The 27238-nt window shown below is 44.7% G+C and overlaps 1 protein-coding gene across 15 annotated transcripts in view; it reads left to right on the top strand.

The window, feature by feature from the left end:
- The window catches only part of mmd (disintegrin and metalloproteinase domain-containing protein mind-meld), a 378549-nt gene that overhangs the window by 8582 nt on the left and 342729 nt on the right, over positions 1-27238 (top strand). For all 15 annotated transcript variants that reach the window (XM_071659048.1, XM_071659111.1, XM_071659065.1 and 12 more), the window contains exon 2: positions 25820-25971. In XM_071659048.1, the coding sequence (XP_071515149.1) occupies positions 25820-25971 (152 nt within the window). The remainder of the gene's footprint in view (positions 1-25819; positions 25972-27238) is intronic.

Genomic DNA, 27238 nt, shown 5'->3' with positions numbered 1-27238 from the left:
ATTCGGCGCTGGGAGCCGAGACGACTAATATCGGGAGCGGAGTTCAAAAGGCGCGCTCTGCTGGAAACCCCAGTGTGGTGTCAGAGGGACCCTGGCTGCCAGAGTTCTCTTCCTTGGTCTCTATATTAGGTTGCCAGTTTTCTATAAGGGTTTCTGGAATCTACCAGTGTGTTTTTGTTATTTGTCTCTTTATAAGGGTGTCAGCGTTCTCTTCCTCGGTCTCTAATGGCTAACAGCGTTCTTTTCAGGTTTCTGAGGTCATTCATTGTTATCTGTACCGGTCTCTATGTAAGGTTGAAGGCGTTCTCTTGTTTGGTCTCTTGTAGCAGTCAGTGGTCTCTATCGGTCTTTATGGCTGCCGCTGTTCTCTTTTGTTTCTGTTGTGTGTCAGTGTTCTCTGTACTGGTCTCTACCTATCGGTTTCGGCTGGCTACCAGTGTGTGTGTGTGTTTATTCTGGTCTCTGAAAAAGGCTTTTACGGTTTCTTCTTCATGTTATCATCATTCTGTAATGCTGATGTGTATCCAGAAGTGTTTGTGGTTTCTGTCTTTTTTTCTATACAAGCTAGAGCTAGTGGCCCTAGGCAGAGAACAGAAAACGGTCAATAAAAGATGAATGATGATAAAGAGGAAATGAAGAAGGTGAAGAGTTGAGAGAGGTTGTAGTATGGGTTCCTTGTTGATGTTGTTAAACAGACGATTATAGATAGGAATTTGTGAAAAGTTACTAAATTTTGGTAATATTGACTCTCAGTGATCTTTCACTGTGATATACCATTTGGCGTAGGTAATATTAACATGGCTAATATGAAGTGTTCATGAGATTTACCTCATTGTGGGGAAGTGTTAAGTGTTCCGATCCCACATTTCCCTCTTCTTAAAAGTCAGATTTCTGTAATCATATTTGAAGGTTCCTCACAACACTGTGTTTTCCCCATTATAACACCACTACAGAGGCATGAGAAGGTTGTACGTTTTGCCTTTACACAAATTTATTTTTCTTGCTGTACGTAGTTGAAGGTCTACGTGTTCTTCGTGTTCCCCCCCAGACGTACGTACGTACGTGAGTGCGTCTGACCTACGTCAGAAGTCTACGGTGGTCACGTAACGCGTTTCATTACCGCCCGTACCTGGAGGTCGCATCCTCCTCACGGTTAGGTCAGTCTGGGGTCATGCTACTCGTGGTGACACGTCGGGCAGAAGGGGTTGGGACGCGTCGGGCAGAAGGGGTTGGGGATTATTATCCTACACGTGATGACGTCAAGGTCAGGGAGTCCAGGTCATCCCGGCCAGGGGTCGTAATGTCGTGCATTAAGGTGTCGTACCTTTGCGATCACGGGTCGTTATGTCGTGCTGAAAGGTCGTGCCGTCGTGAACATGGGGTCGTACGGTGGCGCTGGAGGGGGGGGGGGGGGGGGTGAACAGCAATGACCCCCAGATCCCCATATATGGCCGGAGATAAAACCCACTCAAGCCAAAAGGATTGCCCCCCTCCCCCATTTTTTTTTTTTTTTTTAAATGCCGGCTGCTCTGGCTGGGGCTCTGGCGGCGTTTATAGATCAAACCGGGAGCGGAGGGTTCAGGCGAGGGCGGATGTGTTGTTATAAAGGTCACATACGCAGCATCGAGCACTGCCGATATGTGTTTGAGGAGGAGGAGGAGGGGGGAGGGGGTACATGGGAGTGGCTCTCCTGCCAGTATGTGAGGGTCGAGCATGATGGAAAGAAAACGCTAGTTGGTGGTACCCAAGAACACTGTAATGTTCAAGTATTGCGATATTAAAGAGCAGGTCGCTATACACTTTTCCATGGAACCATGGAAGCGGAAGTGGATCATAGGGTGGGGGAGGGGGCGAAAATTCTGGGAGCCTTGAAGAATGTGTGGAAGTCGAGAACATTATCTCGGAAAGCACAAATGGGTATGTTTGAAGGAATAGTGGTTCCAACAATGTTGTATGGTTGCGAGGCGTGGGCTATGGATAGAGTTGTGCGCAGGAGGATGGATGTGCTGGAAATGAGATGTTTGAGGACAATGTGTGGTGTGAGGTGGTTTGATCGAGTAAGTAACGTAAGGGTAAGAGAAATGTGTGGAAATAAAAAGAGCGTGGTTGAGAGAGCAGAAGAGGGTGTTTTGAAATGGTTTGGGCACGTGGAGAGAATGAGTGAGGAAAGATTGACCAAGAGGATATATGTGTCGGAGGTGGAGGGAACGAGGAGAAGAGGGAGACCAAATTGGAGGTGGAAAGATGGAGTGAAAAAGATTTTGTGTGATCGGGGCCTGAACATGCAGGAGGGTGAAAGGAGGGCAAGGAATAGAGTGAATTGGAGCGATGTGGTATACCGGGGTTGACGTGCTGTCAGTGGATTGAATCAAGGCATGTGAAGCGTCTGGGGTAAACCATGGAAAGCTGTGTCGGTATGTATATTTGCGTGTGTGGACGTATGTATATACATGTGTATGGGGGTGGGTTGGGCCATTTCTTTCTTTCGTCTGTTTCCTTGCGCTACCTCGCAAACGCGGGAGACAGCGACAAAGCAAAAAAAAAAAAAAAAAAAAAAAAATATATATATATATATATATATATATATATATATATATATATATATATATATATATATATATATATATATTTGCAAATAAGCAGTCTTTGTATACCATGACCATTACACTGTATTCAGATTGTCAATGTGTGTACACTGTTGAATTATGCATCTTTATGGAGGAGAGAGAGAGAGAGAGAGAGAGAGAGATGAAGGGGCAGGAAGAAAGCTCTGTCAGGTCTCAGGAGATAAGTCATATCAGTTTCCGGTCTGGATGTTGTAGATAAGAAGACCCAAACATTGCGAGGGAGAGAGAGTCTGGCTTGACCTCTGACCTGTGGTAGCCAACGGTCAGCCGGTATGATGTTATGTCCACATTAGCATGATGTAGGTTGTGGCTACGGGTGAGGTGTGTGTGTGTGTGTGTGTGTGTGTGTGTGTGTGTGTGTGTGTGTGTGTGTGTGGTAGTTAACTGTGGGTGGCTACCTCCGTAGACTTCGTTACAACAGATCAGAATAATAAGTTATGTATTGTTTAGTTATTATTAGATGGAACAACATTTATTGAGAGGCCGATCTCAGTTATTTTGCCTGTCTTGTGTTGTTACTTATACTGTAGAAATAAATTCTTAAGATAGTGTCATAAAGGTCACACAAGTTTTACCGGTGATGATTCATATAATTCTGATAACTGGAAAGTAAATGATTTATAAGAAACGTCACCATTTTTTATCCACTGTTTCACATCTTCGTTGTCTCTATTATCCATTTCTATTCCGAACACGATCCAACTTTGAGAGATATAGGATGAACACCATTTAATACTATATGTCACAGTTTGATACTTTATGTCACAGTTTTATGCCACAGTTTAATGCTATATATCACAGTTATCATATAGTTAACGTTCATTAAGATTCTGTAAATTCTAATATCCCTTTATAAATTCCCCTTTCAGTTCTGTAAATTTCTATTCAAATTCTCTAAAACCTTATTTATATTTTCTTTGTCTTCCGTTTGATACCATGTATGTTCTTCTATATCTAATTATACAAAACATAGCATTGGACGGCAGATATATACCATACATCTTACTGTTACGTCACAATATATATATTTTACAATTAAATGTCAGATGCTGCTTATCTAAAGCCATTTCCGGGTGTAATTAACATATCTTTATGACCCTGGGTGATTTAGAGGAGGTTGTAGTGTGTGAATGGTGCGCGTGTTGAGCAAGATTATCTTTGTTAATGTTAATGTTAATACCACTATTAAACACTGGTAAAATATTAGTATTTTAACACAGAATATTTTTAACAATGGTAATGTTCGTATGACTATGAGACATTGTTGCAATATAAGTATTGATTGTTTACCACGACACTGTTGCTTTTAACATTGGTAATGTTAATATCACTACTTGACACGTGTACCAGTACTGCAATGATTACAGGTCATTTTATTTTAACAGGAAATTCAACAACAATGAATTTACAGCTGTTATGTGTGTATTACTGATACTAGTGTTGTTGTTGACGATATCATTGTGTACGTCTGTGTACTGATAGTGAAGTAAGACGTGATATGATTGTGACGTTCATTATAGGGTAGGACATAATACTTCCACAAACTTTTCGATGAAGATTTATATATTCGGTGTGCATAGACACATTTCCTTTTGGACGATTAGGTAATGTGCGGCTTAGATTACATCTCTCTCTCTCTCTCTCTCTCTCTCTCTCTCTCTCTCTCTCTCTCTCTCTCTCTCTCTCTCTCTCTCGTAAGATATCAGTTAGAATGTCGCTTGATTTACATTTTGTCTCGCACGATCCCTTAAAGAGACTGTGAGACTGTTCCGATATCGTGAGGTCGTACTGATAAGGCAACTAACTAACCACCACTGGGCGTCGTACAGAGGTCGTCCAGGACATCGTCCTCGTAAGACGACCTCTACGACCTCCCACCCCCACAGTCGGATCTGATATTGCAAAAGACGTCAACAAATATGGCATCGGTGTGGCCGGCCCGCCGGTCCTGGGCGAACAGACGGAGGTCTTGGGTCTGTTTACCGAACTGTGTTGATATTGGCTACGATCGCATGATGGTAATCTTATTGATTCCCAGAGAGAGAGAGAGAGAGAGAGAGAGAGAGAGAGAGAGAGAGAGAGACAGACCGACAGACAGACAGAGGCGTAGACGGAATGAGGAGGCACGGAGGAGAGGAAAGTAATCGTAGAAACAGAGAGGAAGAAAAGTGAATGCGGTTCATCCACAATGCGAGATCTTTGTGCCTCATTTGGGTCATATTACAAAACTCTGAGAACATTTCTCGGACACGTCTGAGATAATAAGAGGGTCAGGTCAAAGGTCAGGTCATCAGTACACATAGGTAGTACCAGTATGTTTAAGCTAAGGGGGGTTGTGCTCAAGCGTCGTACCGTCGTGCTCAAGCGTCGTACCGTCGTGCTCAAGCGTCGTACCGTCGTGCTCAAGCGTCGTACCGTCGTGCTCAGGCGTCGTACCGTCGTGCTCAGGCGTCGTACCGTCGTGCTCAGGCGTCGTACCGTCGAGCTCAATCGTCGTACCTTCATGCTGTAGGGTCATACCAACGTCCTGGAGGATTGTACCATCGTGCTCAAGGGTCGTCGTACCGTCGTGCTGTAGGACTTACTTATATAATGAGTCACTATATCCAGGCAGACAGTGTATGTATATCCCTGTTAACAGGGCCTATATCTCATCTGTTTATACATTCATTCAAAGGCTGACATACACTGCATACATTATACTGGCCATATTGGCTCCCACAACAGTGACCATCCCAGCTCCCGGACAGAACACGGGAGGTGCTGTCTCCGCCTTGCTTTTCATACGTATTTTCTTTCTCTTTCTTCCCTCTACCCTGACAATTGAAGGATTGATGATCTCCAGGTATATGACTGAGGAAGGCAGAAAGTTAAGGCAGAATAGATTGTTGTTCTATTTACATAGTAAGTTGGTTAAGATTTATAGAAGACGTGGTGAACTTAGAATAAATGGGAGGAAGAGGTAATTGTATACAATGGTGATAGTAGATCTGAGAAACACATCCAGCGAACACCTGGAGAACAAACATGTGAAGAACAAAGACGTCCCATGTTGCCAGACAAACCAGCTCGTCACATCACAGAATACGTATATAATACATCCCCACATTATGGTGAACAGGTTGATATGCGATACGTAAATGTGACAGACAGTGAGAGGAGGGAGACGGGGAGACAGAGAGAGAGACGGTAGGAGATAGAGATATGAGGTGGTTGGGTATGAGAGAGAGAGAGAGAGAGAGAGAGAGAGAAAACTAGTGTCTCGTTAATGGTCTGTAGGATGATATTCCTACCTGACGTCAGTCCCATTTAAAAGGAAGAAGGGTCATATAAGGTGCAAAAAGTGATGTGCGAGGGGTAAGGGAGAGGTGATGAGTGGATGAAGGGAGACTAGTGAGGGAGGGAGCGGCAGGGGGAGGGGGTCAGAGGTTTGACCTTTCAGTGTTGTGTGAGGAATAATCCTGCAATACATCTGTCATTACTCTCCTCTCCCTCATACTCTCCCACCTAGCCCGTATACTCTCCCACCTAGCCCGTATACTCTCCCACCTAGCCCGTATACTCTCCCTCCCCTGTGGCTGCATGCTGTGGTGTGTCCCTATGACAGAGAGAGAGAGAGAGAGAGAGAGAGAGAGAGAGAGAGAGAGAGAGAGAGAGAGAGAGAGAGAGATGAGATCCGTAAGAATCAAAGGCCTCCTTTGTCGCCCTTTTCCTCCCCATGTCACTCTCTGAGGAAGATGCTTAATGAAGTCCATAAAATACGAGGCCTTTTATTGGCTTTTTTATGTTTCATTTCTGTGTGTGTGTGTGTGTGTGTGGGCCGGCCCCGCTGTGGTCATCTCCCACAGTAAGATCCCAGGACCCTGCTCCCCTCCTGTTGTCTCCCCAGCATTGTTATAAGGCCGGGGAGATTGGTGCTCCCTACTCCTGTTCCCTAGTTGGCTTACGTGTTTCTTCTCTCTCTCTCTCTCTCTCTCTCTCTCTCTCTCTCTCTCTCTCTCTCTCTCTCTCTCTCTCAATATTAGGTTCATACGGTTCGTGGTATGACCTGTTTTAAGTTCGCATTCACAACTCTTGGTTGTATATTCGTGGTAGTTACTGTTGTATATATATATATATATATATATATATATATATATATATATATATATATATATATATATGTATATATCCCTGGGGATAGGGGAGAAAGAATACTTCCCACGTATTCCCTGCGTGTCGTAGAAGGCGACTAAAAGGGGGGGAGCGGGTGGCTGGAAATCCTCCCCTCTCGTTTTTTTTAATTTTCCAAAAGAAGGAACAGAGAAGGGGGCCAGGTGAGGATATTCCCTCTAAGGCCCAGTCCTCTGTTCTTAACGCTACCTCGCTAATGCGGGAAATGGCGAATAGTATGAAAATATATATATATACATACATATATATATATATATATATATATATATATATATATATATATATATATATATATATATATATATATATATAGCCTCGTTCCTTCGTGAAGAATGTTCGTTTCATAACCTGGCTATATGTACCGGCGGGTTGTGATATGTTGTGGTAAAGATGTTAAACATATTGTTGTAGTGTCGGGTGGTGTTGATCAGTCATTAATCCAACTTTTGTGTTTCATTAACATTTTCGGTTTTGAGTCATGCCATGTTTACCGGTGCATCATGAATATGTAAATACATATTTTCTTCTATGTTAATGTTATTTTATTGTCGGACGTTGTCTTGTATGTGTGGATTAGTTGGTTCCTTCTCTGGCACTTTATATCAGGGTTGACCATTTCTCTCTTACTCTACGTCAGTATTATTTCATTACGCCAGGATTGCTTCTACTGTTAGCACGTTATGTTAGAAGTAATTTTCCTTTCTTTGGCAGTTTATTAGGGCGAAGTGCCCACTAAATCGCACATGGTTTAGGTCTTCAAATGCTTGAGAGTCTGATAACATATTGAGGGAGTGTCTGGTGCTCAAGTGTCGTATTTGTGTCCCAGAGATAACTGGGACAAAGATCACAGAAAATACTTGGATAACGTCTCAGTATGATATATTCTTTTTTTAAGCTGAAGGTGAAGCCTCCAGCTACGATAATGGGTCTAATTCTGAAGCTGAAGCCTCCATCTTTCAGTAAGTGTCTCTTACTCTGAAGCTGAAGGCTGACTGGGGGGAGGGGGGAGGGTTAGGGGCCCTGGGTGGAAGAGCAAAATTGATGTCGCTCTGAAAGCGAGACGCGAGAACTCTCTCAGCGGTTCGAACCCCACCCACCCCCTCATGTCCTCGTTGTTCTCTCGGTGGCGCACGCCGAGGAGGGAGAGACATCCCACACGCCGTTATGTGGGCCAAGGAGGCTGGTGTACCCATCTGCAGGACGCTCCACGATGTCCCCTGAAGGACCCCAGCCCCATGACGGCTACGCTGCAAGGACTATGGTGTGTGTCCTCGCTACAGAGAAGGAAACTATGTCGCCACTGGGATGGTGCGTGATGCGTTGATAGTGCCAGATGCAACACCTTCCTTAACTCCCTCAGTCCCTTGAGCACGACGATACGACACTTGAGCACGACGGTATGACCCTTGAGTACGACGGTACGATCGTTGAGCACGACGGTATGACCCTTGTGCACGACAGTACGACCCTTGAACACGACGGTACGACCCTTGAGCACGACGGTACGATCCTCGAACATTACGGTACGACCCTTGAACGAGACCAAATCGGAGGCCAGACCACGATGCCCAAGTGTCGCCGCGGCGCGTCGTGTGGAGGGGTTCGGAGGAGCGGCAGGATGGAAGGTACCCCACGCTGGCGCACACGTCCTCCCCTGACCCCAGACCTGAGCAGGGAACTTAACACGCCTTCGGTACGAACCGTTTCAATGCTGAATATCCCTAGACTCTCTCTCTCTCTCTCTCTCTCTCTCTCTCTCGTTTGCAGGGAGAGTGACGCATAAAAGTTAAAGAGGAAATAGGACTAAGCCTTTATGTACCAGATCATCACCAGGTATGATCACATCATAGGAATCTTGCCCTCAACTCCTGGGGTCGTAGACATGACACACACTCAAAGTATATATATATATATATATATATATATATATATATATATATATATATATATATATATATATATTTTCCAGACCTGGAGTTCCAGGACGGTTTATTAAGGTCGTCTCCTGGAATTTTTGACCACAAGCATAGAGGACAGTTTATTGACCGACCCTGGTGGACTGGTGTTGCTTTCCCTGATACAGGAGTGTTGGATACATAACCTCTCCTGATACAGGAGTGTTGGATACATAACCTCTCCTGATACAGGAGTGTTGGATACATAACTTCTCCTGATACAGGAGTGTTGGATACATAACCTCTCCTGATACAGGAGTGTTGGATACATAACCTCTCCTGATACAGGAGTGTTGGATACATAACCTCTCCTGATACAGGAGTGTTGGATACATAACCTCTCCTGATACAGGAGTGTTGGATACATAACCTCTCCTGATACAGGAGTGTTGGATACATAACCTCTCCTGATACAGGAGTGTTGGATACATAACCTCTCCTGATACAGGAGTGTTGGATACATAACCTCTCCTGATACAGGAGTGTTGGATACATAACCTCTCCTGATACAGGAGTGTTGGATACATAACCTCTCCTGATACAGGAGTGTTGGATACATAACTTCTCCTGATACAGGAGTGTTGGATACATAACCTCTCCTGATACAGGAGTGTTGGATACATAACCTCTCCTGATACAGGAGTGTTGGATACATAACCTCTCCTGATACAGGAGTGTTGGATACATAACCTCTCCTGATACAGGAGTGTTGGATACATAACCTCTCCTGATACAGGAGTGTTGGATACATAACCTCTCCTGATACAGGAGTGTTGGATACATAACTTCTGATACAGGAGTGTTGGATACATAACCTCTCCTGATACAGGAGTGTAGGATACATAACTTCTCCTGATACAGGAGTGTTGGATACATAACTTCTCCTGATACAGGAGTGTTGGATACATAACTTCTCCTGATACAGGAGTGTTGGATACATAACTTCTCCTGATACAGGAGTGTTGGATACATAACTTCTCCTGATACAGGAGTGTTGGATACATAACCTCTCCTGATACAGGAGTGTTGGATACATAACTTCTCCTGATACGGGAATTTAGGACATAGCTTTTGTTGGTACAGGAATGTTAGATACATAACGTCTCGTAATACAAAAGTGTTAGATTCCTAGTTAGGACGAGAGGCTCACCCTAACCCCGGTATGGAGGACGCTCTTTCATCCAAAGAGAAGGAAATAAGAAGAGGAAGACCTCCTGGTGACCACTGGTGGAGGAGGAGGAGGAAGAAGAAGCGTATCTGTACAGGAGGAGGAGGAGGAGGAGACCACGGGGGGTGCCTGATCGATCCTGGTGTGTGTGTGTGTGTGTGTGTGTGGACCGAGTCATATATGACGGCAGCGGGCGAGCTGGATGGTCGCGGGTCGGAGCCGGCCCCGTGTGGTACGACGGGGTTGTCGGACGTAAGATGATGATCAGGGATGCCACGTATGATGACTTACAATGTGATGTATGATGACTGACGTCACGTAGAATGAGAGCACTACGCTTTATGATGTGGGTTGTCACGTATGATGGCCAGGGAAGCCTCCTCCACACAGTCAGTGGATTTCATTCCACGTTGGGCTCCGTGCTGATGTTTGTGCCTCGAGTGAATGGTAGGGCAGTAATAGAGAGGGTGGTAGCATACACAGAGCGTCAGACTGGGGAGGAACTGTGTGGTTTCAGGAGTGGTAGAAGATGCATGGATCAGGTATTAGCTGTGAAAAATCTCCCCTAAAAATACTGAGAGAAAGAGAGGGGTTTGTATGTGGCATTTATGGATCTGAAGAAAACGTACGTTAGAGGTTGATAGAGATGCTTTACGGAAGGCGCTACGAATATCTAACGTGAGTGAGACTCACTAGAAGCCGTGAGGAGGAGGAGGAGGAGGAGAGGTGGTTAATTGGTTCCAGATGAAGATAGATGAGCGGTACTGGTCTGTGATGTCACCATGGCTGTTGAATCTTTTTATGGCTTGTGAGGCGAGATGTAGTTACGACGGTCTGGGAGGGAAGGGGACAGATCTGCAGTTTATTGGGCATGGGTGGACTAAGGAAATATGTCAGTTGCTGTTTGCTGATGACGCGGCTCAGGTGGCAGAGTGGAATGAGAAATCGCAGAAGCTGTTTACCGAGTCTGGGAGAGCGTATGATAGAAGAAAGTTGAGTAAAAGTAACAAAAAAAGTCAAGTTATAAGATTTAACAGTGTGTAGAGAACTGGCTCGACGTAAACAAGTTTCTTTTTTTTTTTTTTTGTATTAAGTAGAGTTGGGATTCCGCAGTACGTGTTGTTAGCGCGGAGTTTATGGGTTTAATCGAGTGGCTCCTGGCTTACCATCTACCAGGGTTGTTAAGGCCGTCAACGTCAGGTTATAAACACGTGTTGGGTAATAGTGAACACCTTCAAGTGTTCAAGATCATTCTGAGAATGTAAACATCCTCTGTACAAATATGTGCCTCCGTGGTGTAGTGGCAAGCCCTGCAGATCGTGATGCATTCACTTGACTCCAGAAATCGTGCCCGCATGAGCTCGAATCCTGGTCTCGCCGGTCTGTCCACAGTTCAGCCCAGCTGTTCATTCTCCTTTAGGGGCTTGTTGATGAATTGGGTACATAAAGAGATGGTCTTGATGAAGCATTCAGTTGCCTGTACCGTCACAGATAACAAAGAAATTATATATATTAGTCCACGGGGATGTGACCCTCTTATGGCTTTGGTCAAAGCTGAGACCGTCATAACATAGGGATCGTGCTACAGGGATCAAGGTCTGTACAGCCTTGCTCCTGGGTCGTGCCGCCGTGCCTCGAGGGTCGTACCGCCGTGCCTAGAGGGTCGTGACGCCGTGCTCAGGGGCGGTATTTAAGTAGATTTGTCTTTGTTGTGACAAAATTTCCGTTGTGGTAGTTTAATGTTTTCCATTTCTCTGGGTACCAGTCTCGTCTATTCTTGTACTGTTTCCTCACCAATAGCCATCTGTGTAGAGAGAGAGCTACCACCCTGAACCGTAGCAGGCGACGGTATTGTGTCCCCCTGATGTATTTTGACACCACGGCGGCCATGGTGGCGAGGTCTGGGGGTCTCCCGGCTTTCAATGATGGCGGACGTAAACAAACTTTGAGCGCGCGGTGCATTGTGGGTCGTGAATGGCGGCGGGCTAAACCCCTGATTAAGCCGATGTCAACACAAGCGTCGCTATGACTAAGGTAAACTGTTTTGTTCTGAGCCCAAAAGGGAAAATACACGGGAAATTATTTCACGCAGCTTACGAGGAGGGTTTGATGTCATTATTTTACCCCAGACACACAATAGGATTTGATAAACCGGCGGCGACCGACCGCGGACCGTTTCAGTAAAAGCGCGTCCTCCCTCCTCTCCCCTGCTGGCGGTTGCCGGCAACCCTTGCCGCCATGTTTACACATGGGTCCCTTCCCTCTATTGAATCCCATAATGCACCACGGCAAACACGATGTTGGTGACGTCACGCTGGTGCATTGTTACGGTGTGCGATCCAGTTGTTGAAGGCGGCCGCACGGGATCTACTGCAGATTGTGTGGTGTCCAAGGATGTGCAGTGGTGATGGCTTGTACGGTCTCTCACTAGCTGCGCTTCCGTACGGTGGGTTGTCCGTCTGCATGTATACGACGATGATTACTCTCTCTCTCTCTCTCTCTCTCTCTCTCTCTCTCTCTCTCTCTCTCTCTCTCTCTCTCTCTCTCTCTCTCTCTCTCTCTCTCTCTCACCTTATTATTACATGCTGTAGTGGAGTGAATGTTGGTCTGGTGGCTTGCGTGCTTGTCATTTACTAACGCTTATCAACTAGCGAGTTTTTTTTGATAACGCCAAAATACATCCACCAGCCGAAATATTTTAAACGCCTCCTTGTGTTAAAGATAATTCTCACAAGACCACATACGCTCTCACACTGCATGTGGCCAATGCAGACTGGAAATATAATACATATACAAATAACAATGATAGAGTTTACAATAGCCTTGGGTTATTACATATAGATTTTTCTGTCTTGTCAGACTTTATTTTTCCTGTGTGTGATTCTCTCTCCATTCCTGGTTTATATTTGCTGCCTGTGAATACTACAATGCTGGGAATACAAAGTGTTATAGATTTTTGTGTTGGCCGGAATGCCCAAACATAAAAGACATGGTTGAAAGTGATTATTGTGGAGCGATAAGGTTATCTCAACACGTAACTTATCTTTATCAATGATTATCGTCCTGTTGTCTCTTGAGTCCATTGGTTTAAGTGATAGTTACCTTTCAGCTGTGGTTTAGCTCTGAACCGGTAAATTTAGAAAGTAATGATGATTGGGTTACGTTGGCGAATGGCATTGGGAAAGTCGCAAAGAATACGGTGGATCATGGTAACAAACCCCTTAGTTATTCATAAAGTGAACTACTTTAATCAGTTTTTTGACGTTGTTTTGTACGATATTTTCGTTAATATGTCAAAATGGTTTTGTAATGTAAAGATTTCGTCGAGTGTGTGTATAATGTGGTTTACTTCGGCGTGGTAACACGTTTTCCCAAAGAATTTTCCGCGGTAGGAAGTGAATGTTTACTACGATGTATTGTTTGCATTCTCTAGTGAGGTTAACAAGCATTCCCAGGTCTGCCAGATCATAGCCCACGTCTTTATTGTACATTCCATCTCTACAGTAGAGTGATTCTGTTTTCCTGTGCTATGAAGGCCTCCTTGTCATATCTTGTTAATCATACCTAACTTATATAAAGGCGAATCTCGTAATCCATAAAGCAGTTAACGTAAACCTTATGTATTAATGAAGGAGTGAATTACCTTGTTATAGAAGACTTTCGAAAGGCATAAGAGATTTTTAACCATTATGGAAATTTTTACGAAGCGAATGAATGGGTCATTATATATTCCTTCTGTATTGTGTCTGTAGTAGTGTGGTGGTGATGCGTGCGTGGCTTGGTATGGAGTCAAGGTATTCCTTTTCTCTATATAGGATACGCGGGACCACTTGGTTTCAGTTTCCATCAGTTTACGTTTCCGTCCTGTATAAGATACCCTGGATCATTTGGTTTACCTTTCCTTGCTATACAGTATTGAGAACCATTTGGCTGACGTGTATACAGTACTGAGAACCCTTTGACCTTACCTTTCTCTGTAGAGTTCGAAAACCATTTAGATTCCATTTCCTCTCAAGGGTTCCCCCTTTTTCCTTACGCCCACTGTAGTAGTGTCCTCCTTACCCCAAGATCCCCCGCCATGCATCACCCCGAGACAGTGAACCTTCCCAGTCTTGCCTCGCCCCTGCACCAGCCTGTCGAAGATCCTTACCACCCCTGCCTCTCACCCCTGTGCTAACCAGCCCTCCCTGGCAACCCTGCCTCACTTTTCTGCCAGTTAGATGTAGGGGCGTAAGAGCTTGTAAACCTCTCTCTCTCTCTCTCTCTCTCTCTCTCTCTCTCTCTCTCTCTCTCTCTCTCTCTCTCTCTCTCTCTCTCTCTCCTCTCTTCTCTCTAAGCATCCATCCCTTCCCCACCCTCACACACACCATTGTGTGCGGGGCCTTTATCTCCTGCAGACGAATCGTTGCTAAGAAAAATAGGCATTTCTCGTATGAGTTATTGGAGGCGATTTGAGTGCATTAGAGGAGGGAGTTCGGGTCTGGCGCACCTGAAATAAAATTAGAGAACTGGATTCGTCTTGTCTGTAGCCCAGCGGAGGGGAAATGTTTAACCCAAGGGGAAAACATTTAACCCAAGGGGAAAACATTTAACCCAAGGGGAAATATTGAAACCAAAGGGAAATATTTATTCGGAGGGGAAAATGTTGAAGATAAGGGGCATTGTTTAACCAAAAGGGAAATAAGTATTTAATCCAAGGGAAATATTGATCCCAAGGGAAAATATATAAGCCTAAGGAAGTATTCAACACATTTCCTACAGTTTGGAAAGTTTTGTGAAAGATATCCATTTTTCTTTGATTTTGCTGTATATTTCATTATTATCATTATTATTATTATTATTATTATTATTATTATTATTATTATAGTCGGACAGAATTTACCGAACGCATAATGGAATTTCTGTAGTGATTTGTTGATAGATTTTTACATGCATAATTTTCAAAAATGACAACAATATTTGGTAAAATTTTGAAGATGAAATTGTATATCCTCCGGTATTAGGTAAAGAATATGTATAATTTTGACAGAATTACTTCATACTTGCCGTAATTTTAAAAAACGCCTTTTGTAAATTTGGGAAAAGAAAAACATTGTGTCGCTTAGTTCACGAAATTCTTATTTTCTAAAATGACGAAATAGAAAACCTCATGTTTATGATTTCATCCCATTTTCATCCAGATATACAGTACTGATACAGTAGAAGCAGAAATATCGTCAATGACATTAAATTTATTTGATATATGATACATATTACGTGATGTACGATGTATTTCCACTGCAGGTAATTAACAATTTAATCTCCTGCGAAATGTTAATGTTTTGGGAAATATATATATATAAATATAATTGCGGGAGAAAGTTGGGCAGTGTGTCTGTTTACGCCGTGAGCAACAGGTCTAGGAGTTAGTTGACTTACATATGAATTAGTGGACGTAATGTCTAAACTGGCGTGGGTAACTGGTGTGGGTAACTGGTGTGGGTAACGAGCTCTTAATGAAATGTCAATTTCGAAAGGAACCATCCAGTTGTGCCAGAGGCTCAGTCCTCTGTTCTTAACGCTGCCTCGCTGAGGCGGGAAATGGCGAATAGTATGAAAGAATATATATATATATATATATATATATATATATATATATATATATATATATATGTTAGGGATGAGAGAGCTTGGGAAGTGAGTCAGTTGTTGTTCGCTGATGATACAGCGCCGGTGGCTGATTCATGTGAGAAACTGCAGAAGCTGGTGACTGAGTTTGGTAAAGTGTGTGAAAGAAGAAAGTTAAGAGTAAATGTGAATAAGAGCAAGGTTATTAGGTACAGTAGGGTTGAGGGTCAAGTCAATTGGGAGGTGAGTTTGAATGGAGAAAAACTGGAGGAAGTGAAGTGTTTTAGATATCTGGGAGTGGATCTGGCAGCGGATGGAACCATGGAAGCGGAAGTGGATCATAGGGTGGGGGAGGGGGCGAAAATTCTGGGAGCCTTGAAGAATGTGTGGAAGTCGAGAACATTATCTCGGAAAGCAAAAATGAGTATGTTTGAAGGAATAGTGGTTCCAACAATGTTGTATGGTTGCGAGGCGTGGGCTATGGATAGAGTTGTGCGCAGGAGGATGGATGTGCTGGAAATGAGATGTTTGAGGACAATGTGTGGTGTGAGGTGGTTTGATCGAGTAAGTAACGTAAGGGTAAGAGAGATGTGTGGAAATGAAAAGAGCGTGGTTGAGAGAGCAGAAGAGGGTGTTTTGAAATGGTTCGAACGGCACATGGAGAGAATGAGTGAGGAAAGATTGACCAAGAGAATATATGTGTCGGAGGTGGAGGGAACGAGGAGAAGAGGGAGACCAAATTGGAGGTGGAAAGATGGAGTGAAAAAGATTTTGTGTGATCGGGGCCTGAACATGCAGGAGGGTGAAAGGAGGGCAAGGAATAGAGTGAATTGGAGCGATGTGGTATACCGGGGTTGACGTGCTGTCAGTGGATTGAATCAAGGCATGTGAAGCGTCTGGGGTAAACCATGGAAAGCTGTGTAGGTATGTATATTTGCGTGTGTGGACGTATGTATATACATGTGTATGGGGGTGGGTTGGGTCATTTCTTTCGTCTGTTTCCTTGCGCTACCTCGCAAACGCGGGAGACAGCGACAAAGCAAAAAAAAAAAAAAATATATATATATTTATATATATATATATATATATATATATACATTTATATATATATATATATATATATACATTTATATATATATATATATATATATATATATATATATATATATATATATATATATATATATATATGTTTCCTTGCGCTACCTCGCAAACGCGGGAGACAGCGACAAAGTATAATAAAAAAAAATGATATATATATATATATATATATATATATATATATATAAATATATATATATATATATATATATTCCCTGGGGATAGGGGAGAAAGAATACTTCCCACGTTTTCCCTGCGTGTCGTAGAAGGCGACTAAAAGGGGAGGGAGCGGGGGGCTGAAAATCTATCCCCTCATGTTTAACTTTTCGAAAAGAATGAATGGAGAAAGGGGCCAAGTGAGGATTTTTCCCGCTAAGGCTGTCTTCTGTTCTTGACGCGACCTCGCTAACGCGGGAAATAACGAATATATACATATACATATAATTAAGCTTCATATTTGACACTTTTGTTGCCGGGGGACGTACGTCATTGGCCAGAGAAGCTTGACGTCATCACTTAGATAAGTATGTCTAGGCGGGATATTTACTGACGGACTGAAGTGTTTTGGTTTCGTGTAATTTATACGACACTTACTTAGGTCAGATGATGTTTGATAATCAGGAAAAAACATAACAATGGATAGATAGAGGAGTATATTCTACTTTTTGTGTGTGTGAATTAATGTTAGTTCAATAAGAATATAAGCGAAGGGTGTAGGGAATATGGTGCTCAGCGTATGGCAACGTTTACATGACGTCACTCACTGCCAGCCAATAGGAGCCCACCGCCACCCGCCGGGAGCTCATCACAACCTTCCCTGTCGTTTTGTACGCCGTTGTCACGACGGTGATCATCATCATCATCATCATCATCGCTGGCATCATTACTACATGCATTTCTGCCAGTGGTGTACAGGAGTATAATTAAAGACTATGTAATTACCTCTTTAATGAGTGAGGTTCTTCCCGTAATGTGATATCATCATTGTCTCATCATTACTGAGGTTGGTCATCATATGTTCTCATCTCCGTCATTATCATCATTATCATCATCATCATCATCACATTGGCATCATCATCTGCCGTAATGACCATCATTATCATCAGTATTTCCATCACTTATATCATCCTAATTACTAGCAATTTTTCGTTCCTTTTTTTTCTCATTATTCTTTTTTAATCTTTTTTCTTCTTCATCTTTGTTTTCGTCACTTTTTTTCCTTTTTCCATTGTTTGAGTTTCTCATCTTTCCTCCTACCTCTGCTGGAAGCCTCCAGTACCTGCCCTTATACCTCTGCTGGAAGCCTCCAGTACCTGCCCTTATACCTCTCCTGGAAGCCTCCAGTACCTGCCCTTATACCTCTCCTGGAAGCCTCCAGTACCTGCCCTTATACCTCTCCTGGAAGCCTCCAGTACCTGCCCTTATACCTCTCCTGGAAGCCTCCAGTACCTGCCCTTATACCTCTCCTGGAAGCCTCCAGTACCTGCCCTTATACCTCTCCTGGAAGCCTCCAGTACCTGCCCTTATACCTTTCCACCCACTTCTGGAAGAGTGCGTCCCTCCTCCGTCATAACTCGCTGGTCTTTTCTTCCCATAGTCTGTATTGCGAAGTATTTCTTCCTCTTTTTCTGATCTCTCCCCAATTTCGCTCCAATTCTCCTCTCTCCTCCTCCTCCTCTCTCTCCTCCTCCTCCTCCTCCTCTCTCCTCCTCCTCTTCCTCCTCCTTCTCCTCCTCCTCTCTCTCCTCCTCTCTCCTCCTCCTCTCTCCTCCTCCTCTCTCCTCCTCCTCCTCCTCCTCCTCCTCCTCCTCCTCACATTAGCAAGGGCCTCTTCTTCCTACCACCACCACCAGGACGGCACCGCTAATGAGATTTTGTTTTAAGTTCTGTTCAGTCTGTTTTTATTGGACCATCTTGCTGTGTGTGTGTGTGTGTGTGTGTGGTGTGCAGTAAATTTCCTTACTTATTGTAAATGAGTTTGATACATCCATCCTGATTTGGGGCATTAAGTAATTTTTTTTTTTTTTATTGAAGTGTTATTTTTGTATAAGTCGAAGATGAAGTATTGTGTCATGTTTGATACACATCAGCTTCGCTCAAGGCTCACCACACTTTAATTAAACGTTGGATTTACGTGTCTTCGTGTGTATGTCCTGGGTCGGGAGGATCCTTTAAAACAATAGCCACCTCCTCCTCTCCCTAACCTGTATTGGAAGAGATTCCAGGAGTTCCCTCCCTCCCCATGATCTCTGTTGGCAGGAGGAGGTGGTTCCAGGGAGTCCATTTCCTTCCTTCCTTCCTTCCTTCCTTCCTTCCTTCCATGATCTCGCCTGTGTCTGTCTATATTTGTCTCAACCATTTTATTTTCGTTTATTTTTGTTATCAATTCTTGGATGTGTTTTCACGACAACTTGGTCGATTTCACCGTTTCTTTAAGAGATTTCTGTGGGATTTTTTTTGTTTGTTTGTTTACTATTGTATCTTACGTTTTTGTTAGTGTATTTATCAGGGTCTTGTTTATCACAATGTTGTATTTATTTTGTATCTCTCTTTCTCACCTCGAGACCTTCCTTTCGTAGAGATGGGAGAACTGGACGCTAGAGACACCAAGAGACATCCTGCACGAAAAAATGAAAAGCGTAAATCATCTCTCGGTCTTGTGGGCCGGTTTCTGTAGCGGGGGGGGGGGGGGTCTTTTTCCCGTGGGATTCGCCGTGGTTGTAAGGCGTTCAACGAACCGCAGCAAATCTCTTGGTGGAGTTCTGCCGGAGACAGTGGAGAACCCAAGCTTGGGGGTGGGGGGGGGGGGTTGCTGCTGGAAGGGGGTGGATAGCTACATCGGAGAGAGAGAGAGAGAGAGAGAGAGAGAGAGTGAGAGAGGCCGTAGCGTACTTTTAAAAGTTTTCTTTAGCTAGAGACTCGGAAAGAGCATGGAAGAGGGAGTACTTGAACTCAGGAGGTTAGAGAGAGAGAGAGAGAGAGAGAGAGAGAGAGGGGGGGGGGGGGGAGGGGTGATAGTAACGTAGCACCTGGGATAATTGTTGAACGCAAGAAAGTAAAACGGGAAAAGTAGCAAGAACCAAAAAGAGGTAGAGAGAATGTGGCCATAATCTTTAGACCAAGACAAAGGAAGACATCACCTCGAGTTCCAATGAAACTAGAATGAAAGAAAATGGTGGATGGGACCGTCAGGAAATGCTAGAAGTGACCCAGAGAGCTGAAACGAAGCAAGAATTGGTCGAGACAGAAGATTATCGGAAAAACAGATAAACGTAAATCAGAGATGAAACAAAGGAAGAGGACTGTTGCTTCCTGGGCAGGAAAGGAACGGTGGAAAGACTTGAAACACGAAGAGGTATTGGAGAAAGTAAGGGAGATGGTAAGGAAATGACCTAAAGACGAGAGAGTTATCAACTAACCTATATTGATATTTTGGCATGAGTCAGGGCTAGCGCGTAGCACTCACCGCAGAGAGAGAGAGAGAGAGAGAGAGAGAGAGAGAGAGAGAGAGAGAGAGAGAGAGAGAGGGCGGCGTGGAGGATATCCTATAGATTTAAGAAGCCAGTGAGAGTCGGGAGAGGCAGTGAGAGAGAGAGAGAGGGAGGGGGGGGGGGGTGTGAAAGGTCCCAAACAAGGCACAGGAAACCGGGAGGAGAGGGAGCGGCCAGTATATCATCACCGAGAGCCTCCCGAAACCCGGGTCCCGACACAGGTCGGGTCGGGTCGAGTCGGGTCGACTACATCAGTCCAAATTGGATTCCAGGATGGTGGTGGATGTCCCTCTCTCATTTCCCTGGCTCTGTGTACTTTGTAAGTTGGGTCGCCTCCTCCTCCTCCTCCTCCATGCTCGCGTTATGCTCCTCTCTCTCTCTCTCTCTCTCTCTCTCTCTCTCTCTCTCTCTCTCTCTCTCTCTCTCTCTCTCTCTCTCATTTAATACCACCGTCGCTGATGTTAGCGTGCCAAGATCAGGTTCACTCTTTATCTCTCCGCTAATGTTAGCGGTAGGATCCAGAGAGATCGAGTTCTTATTTTATTTATCCCTGGCGCTAATGTTAGCAGTTTGGTCCTGAATGTCTCCTCGCTGATGTTAGCAGTTGGATCCAAATTATTTATTTTTTTTCCCTTATGTTGGTGTTTTGGACGCACACAAAAAATGGCAGATGGTAGCTGTTGTCTCCGAAGTATTTTCTCTCAAACGTCAACATTTGGATTCTAAAACTGAATCTTTTCTTCATCTTCTTGCTATTGTTAGCAGTTGAATCCGAGGCCAGTCCCATTTCTTCTTTTCTTGCTTATTTTAGCAGGTGGATCCAGAAACTAAGGTCCTCATTTATCATGCTGATGATTACAGTTTTCGATGTGAAGTTAGCGGGTGGATCCCTGCTAATGATAACCTCTCTCGCTCATGTTAGCGGTTGGATGTCATGACTGAGTCCCCATCCTTAGCTCTCCTCGCTAACGTTAGCGTTGGATGCAGAGATTTGAGACCCGTGCAGAGCATGGAGGAGGCAGAGGTCTGGTGCTGGGAGTGAGAGAGAGAGAGAGAGAGAGAGAGAGAGAGAGAGAGAGAGAGAGAGAGAGAGTTGGGTTATGGGAGACTGGGGATGTGTGGGGGGTTAAGAGTGTAGGGGGAAGGGAGAGGAGATGGTGTGTGGGAAGGGAGGGGAATATAACCAGGATTTAGCCTATAATTTACGGGTGCCATTGGAAAGTTTTAGGGAAGTGCTGTGGAGGAGGAGGAGGGGGGTGGGGGAGAGGGGCGGTAGAGAAAAGAAAGAGGGACAGAAGTTTTGTTCCTTTAGATGGAGCCGTTTCCCCTCAGAGCGAGCCCCGTAGATGTGGAACTTGTGTGGGAGGTAACAAGGCGAACAATTGTAGCTTTTGTTTATGGTAAAGACTAAGAGAGAGAGAGAGAGAGAGAGAGAGAGAGAGAGAGAGAGAGTAAAAAGAAAGGTGTTCTCTATCAGTGTTAAAAGGTTTATTATGGATGTTAAAAACCTGTTAAATACAACTCACGAGAGTTTAGATTTTGTATATAGTTTTAGATGAAGCGCGGCGGGGAGGGGGGTTGCGATAATGTTTCCTGTGGGACGGGGTAGCACCGGGAATGGATGAAGACAAGCAAGTATGAATATGCGCATGTGTATGTATATATTGATATGGGTTGATCATGGGGGTTTGAAAGGGTTAACGTCATATTTTTAATGGGTTACCTCATGGATCTGGGGTTTGAGTGGGTTTATGTCCAAGTTCGTATGAGGGTTGAATGGGTTAACGCCATGTTCCTGGGGTTTGAATGGGTTAAGATCTTGGTTGTGAGGAGGGGGGGGGGGGTGTTGAAGGGGTTTATGATTTTTCCCTACGTGTTTGATGTTGTGTTGAAATAATAGGTATATGGTTTTTTATGTTACAAATGTTTGGTTAGGTTTGTTATGGGTTATTTGATTGGGTTTTATATGGGTGTTTAGATGTGTTCTGTGGCACTTAAATATTTATATCCTGGCACCAGCAGTTTTTTTTTTTTATATATATTCATTAATGTTGAACAAGTCTAGTTTTAGATGTGTATATATGTTTGGTATGTGTGGTTACAAATGTGTTATACTGATGCTTGATCTCGTAAAATGTTAGAATTCATTGTATAACCTTAATTTGGATGTTTAGATTTAATTGATAAGACTTTATCTATTTTTGTTTTTTGTTTTGTATTTTATTCAGATGTGTTCCATAGAGATGTGGTGAACCCGCTTGTAAATTTTTTTTTTTTCAAATGTGTTTGGATTGGGAGTTTTGAATGTTTTTTTTTTCCGGACCAGATGTCGTAGTAATGTGAAAAGTTGTTTTATAGTTTCATGGTTGTGTAAGTTGTGGTTCAAATGGATTTTGAAACCTGTATAACGTTTTGCGAGAACAGGCGGGGATAGAGGAACAAAAAACAAAACAATATACCAAAGTTGATCTTAGTCATTTTATAAATGTTTTTGTGCGTTTAAAGAATTTTTTCTCCCAAATCCATTGTGAATTTTTGTTTTAAGAATTAATTTGATTTTTTTATATTAAGATTCATTCGAAAAGAAAGGTAACTTTTGGATATGATATTGTTGGTAAAGATGGTTCGATTACATTGGAATGCTGATTGTAAACAATGATGAGGTGTTTACAGATCTGGCGATGATAGTGGAAGAGGAAGAAGGACGTGTGTTACATGAGCACAGGTCATGTAGGAGAGAGAGAGAGAGAGAGAGAGAGAGAGAGAGAGAGAGAGAGAGAGAGAGGATATACTGGAAGGCCCGATTTTTTATATTGTAAAATAGTTCTTCGCTGGATTGATTTAGCGGTCATGATAATAGGCAAATTTAATGTTAAGGCGAAAAAATGCTGTAGAATAACCCCTCCTCCATCCCCCCCACCCCGCCCCCCATCCCCAGAGAAGTGGAGGGGAGTGTGGCAGGTAATTCGCCTTCCTCCAGACGGGTTTCCAACCCCGTGATCTCAGGGTATGCCGCTGAAGCTGTGTTGAGAATGTCATCCTTAGTGGGGTCAGTTTTTGAGGTGGGACGAGGGTAAGTGGCAGTAGAGTGAGAGGTACTGAGGCGAGGGGCAGTAGGGTGAGAGGCAGTGAGGGGGGTGGGGGAGAAGTAGTGAAGGTCCTGGTGAGAGTAGACATAATGTGAGTGAGAGCGGCGCTGGTGATGGCTGTGGGAAAGAGAGAGGAGGGTAGCGTGTGCTGGTCTGAGGGACTGGGAGAGTGGTGGCTCCGGGAGTGAGTGGGAGTTGTGGTAGAACAAGGGGGAGAAAGAGAGAGAGAGAGAGAGAGAGAGAGAGAGAGAGAGAGAGAGAGAGAGAGAGAGAGAGAGAGAGAGAGAGATTAAAGAAAGGGGGAATGGTGAGGTGAAGGTTGCAAACAGAGACAAATGAAATAAGAACGAGTGAAAAGAGAAATGAGAGTAATTAATTAGCAGGAAGAGAGAGAGAGAGAGAGAGAGAGAGAGAGAGAGAGAGAGAGAGAGAGAGAGAGAGAGGAAATTGAGATAAGAGGTGAGAGGGGAGGTCACTGAGTGAGAGGGGTTCATGAAGTTCCAGAGGGAGAGTTAAGTGAAGTGAAGGAGGAGGGAGAAAGATATGACAGTATGGAGTCACAGGCAGGCTTTGAATTGAGGTAGGAGACTGTGAGGGTACAGGAGAGAGGCAGTGTGTGTGTGTGTGTGTGTGTGTGTGATTACTTATTTATACCGTACTGGGAGGGAGTTGTGCACTCGTGAGGCCCCATCACTTATTCATGCTCTACGATCAAACAAACGTTTAAACTTCTGTATGGTATATTCACTCGACTGTATATGTGTATTGGTGACCTTGTGTGTGTATACGTGTGGGTGAATGTGTGTTCGTGTGTGTATTTCTTATGTTTGTGGGTGTGTGTGTGTGTGTGTGTGTGTGTGTGTGTGTGAGAGAGAGAGAGAGAGAGAGAGAGAGAGAGAGAGAGAGAGAGAGAGAGAGAGAGAGGCTGGAACACCTCCCTTTAAGGGAAGTGAGCCACATATGATGTTGAAAAATATGCCTGGGCCGGAGGGTATTATGGGGGGGGGGGGAAATGGAGGGGTGTGGGGGGGGGGGGGGGGATGGACGGGGTAGTGCCGGGGGGGGGGGGGGGGGGGTAGTGGCCAGGAAAAGAAGTGGGGAACTCCTTTCTTTCCCACATCTCCCATCTCCCCCCCCCCCCCCCCAGCCTTTGTCGTATCCTTTTTTCTACGTTTCTTCATTTTTTTTCGTATATTTTTTTTTTTCTACTGGGCTATTGTTCGTACCGCTACTGCTCTTGTTGTCACTGCCAAAGGGTCGCGCCGTCGTGCTCAAGGGTCGTACTGTCGGGCTCGAGGGTCGTGCCGTCGTGCTTAAGGCTCGTACCGTCGTGCTTAAAGCTCGTACCGTCGTGGTTAAGGCTCGTACCGTCGTACTCGAGGGTCGTACCGTCGTACTCGAGGGTCATACCGTCGTACTCGAGGGTCGTACCGTCGTGCTCAATGGTCGTACCGTCGTGCTCAAGGGTCGTACCGTCGTGCTCAATGGTCGTACCGTCGTGCTCAAGGGTCGTACCGTCGTGCTCAATGGTCGTACCGTCGTACTCAAGGGTCGTACCGTCGTGCTCAATGGTCGTACCGTCGTGCTCAAGGGTCGCACCGTCGTGCTCAATGGTCGTACCGTCGTGCTCAAGGGTCGTACCGTTTTCATGTAGTATTATTACAATTATTATGAATTACCTATATTATTATTATTATTATTATTATTATTATTATTATTATTATTATTATTATTATTAGCTGTACCCTACACCCTTCCCATCCACACCCCAGCACTACACTCGAGCCTCCCGCCCCCCCTCCCCCACCCTACCCCCAGTGAACTTCCCCTCGTGAGGGGTGAGAGCCCCCCCCCCCAGGCCCAGTATAATATTACCCCTCGTCATTCCTCTCCCTTATCACGAGCTGAGTGTGCCGTGTTCTGAGGAAAATGGGAAGCGGACGAGGAAAAGAAGTGAGAGTTTCGTGTTAGGATTATAACTATTTTTCATTCTACATCTCACGATTATTCATCATTCACTTCCACCAGCCTATAGCTCTTCTCTCCTTCATCCCCCCCCCCCCTCTCTCTCTCTCTCTCTCTCTCTCTCTCTCTCTCTCTCTCTCTCTCTCTCTCTCTCTCTCACCCGCCATTCATCACGTTATCATCTACCAAGTCATTCCACCCCTCATATTTTTCTCCTCATAAATAAATCCTGGAAATCATAAATCATAGATTTCATCGTAGTTGAAGAGCAAGTAGATATATGTGTGTGTGTGTGTGTGTGTGTGTGTGTGTAAATTACGTACTTTATTATTCATTTTCATATAGATAGTTGTTAGACTTGTTGACTGTATTATTCATCTTTATGTAGGTTGTCATGAGTTGTATACTAAGAGTTTCTTTTTGTATATTTTTAACGCTTGTTTGTCCTTTTACCTCCTGTTGCCTTACTGTTATTAAACAGTACCGTTACCAGTTTCCCCTTTGCTGTTGTAAATTGCCCCTCTGTTTTGTTCGTCTGTATTGTCCTTGTTGCCAGGCTTGTTAGTGTTAGCTGCTGACCTGTTCTAATTCCCCCCCCCCCCCCACTTGTTGTTCACCTAACCATTCCATTGGTCGTCCCTAGGCGAGGTACGTCGACTGTTGAACGAGCGTGTGGAGAACAAGCAGTTCGTGTCGTCCGTGGAGTCGCAGTATTACCATATCACATACCCGCTGCAGCTGCAGAGGCATGGCAAGTCGCAGGGCATCTCGACCAGGGACGCCAGCAAGATCACGGTGAGTACCTACAGTTTTGTTTCTCTCCTCCTCCTCCTCCTCCTCCTTCGTCAGGAGTTCACCCCTCCTCCTCCTCCTCCTCCTCCTCCTTCGTCAGGAGTTCACCTGGGGGCGGCCCTAACCCACCCGCCGCCCCTGCCACCCTCGCTAAAACCAGTCTGGTGCCACGGGTCCTTCCTTCACGGGTACTGAGGTGGAGGATGACCATGTAGTGGTTCTTGAATGGTTTCGAACGAGTGGTCTTGTGTTTGTGGAGAGAGAGGGTGAGCCACGCACCACAGCGCGGGCTTTCTCCTGCTTTGTTTATTAGATACTTGAGGACGACGGTGGCGTCCTCAAGGACGACCGTACGACCCTGAAGGACGACCGTGCGATCTTTCAGGACGGTGCAACGATCCCTGAGCACGATGTTACGGTTCTTGAGGACGCTTGAGCACGACGGTACGACCCTTGAGCACGACGGTACGACCTTTGGATATGATGGTGTCGAGGGCCTTTGACCTGACCCTTTTAAGCCTCAAATGTTATACCCAAAGGGTCGCACAGTCGTATTCAGACATGGTACCGTCGTGTTGAAGGATGGTACCATAATGGTCAGTATCGTACCGTCGTGTTCAGGGATCGTACCGTCGTGTTCGAGCGGTAGCCCAGGTTACATAGATAAATTTCACTCAGACGTCTTAATTATACGTCTGTCCAAATTACCATTTAATGATCAGCCATCGTATTACCTGACACTTTCCTCCTCTCATCCCTTCCTCCTGCGTCGTGAGGCGAGTCTGGTTACCGACCTTCTGCTAGGTCCAGCAGACACATCACCACCACAAACCATTTTCTACGTTTTCTGTAAACATCTTCAGTTAGTTTCGTTTTCCTTATAGATGCAGACTACCAGTGCATACCCAAAACGGATCTTCTTTCAGACTCTTTGTCAATAAGTCTCTCTCTCTCTCTCTCTCTCTCTCTCTCTCTCTCTCTCTCTCTCTCTCTCTCTCTCTCTCTCTCTCTCTCTCTCTCTCTCTCGGCTTGTTCTTCGTAAAAGCCGCCGAGAGAACTTCCTTCTCTTTCGCTCCTGAGATCAATGAAGAATCGTCCGTAACTACAAAGGAGTCTGCGGCCTTAAAACAGAAGCCCGGAAACAAGTCCCGTATCTCACATGAAAGTGCTGGAGATTACAGTGCTCCCGAGCCAGGCATAGCGCATGAGTTATCGTACATCGGGAGGAGGCCCCTCCCGAGTTATTGTACGGCTGGGGGTTCAAGTTAAC

Source organism: Panulirus ornatus, chromosome 5 (genome assembly GCF_036320965.1).
Source record: "Panulirus ornatus isolate Po-2019 chromosome 5, ASM3632096v1, whole genome shotgun sequence".
Lineage (NCBI taxonomy): Eukaryota > Metazoa > Arthropoda > Malacostraca > Decapoda > Palinuridae > Panulirus > Panulirus ornatus.
This window is presented reverse-complemented; position numbering and strand designations above follow the sequence as displayed.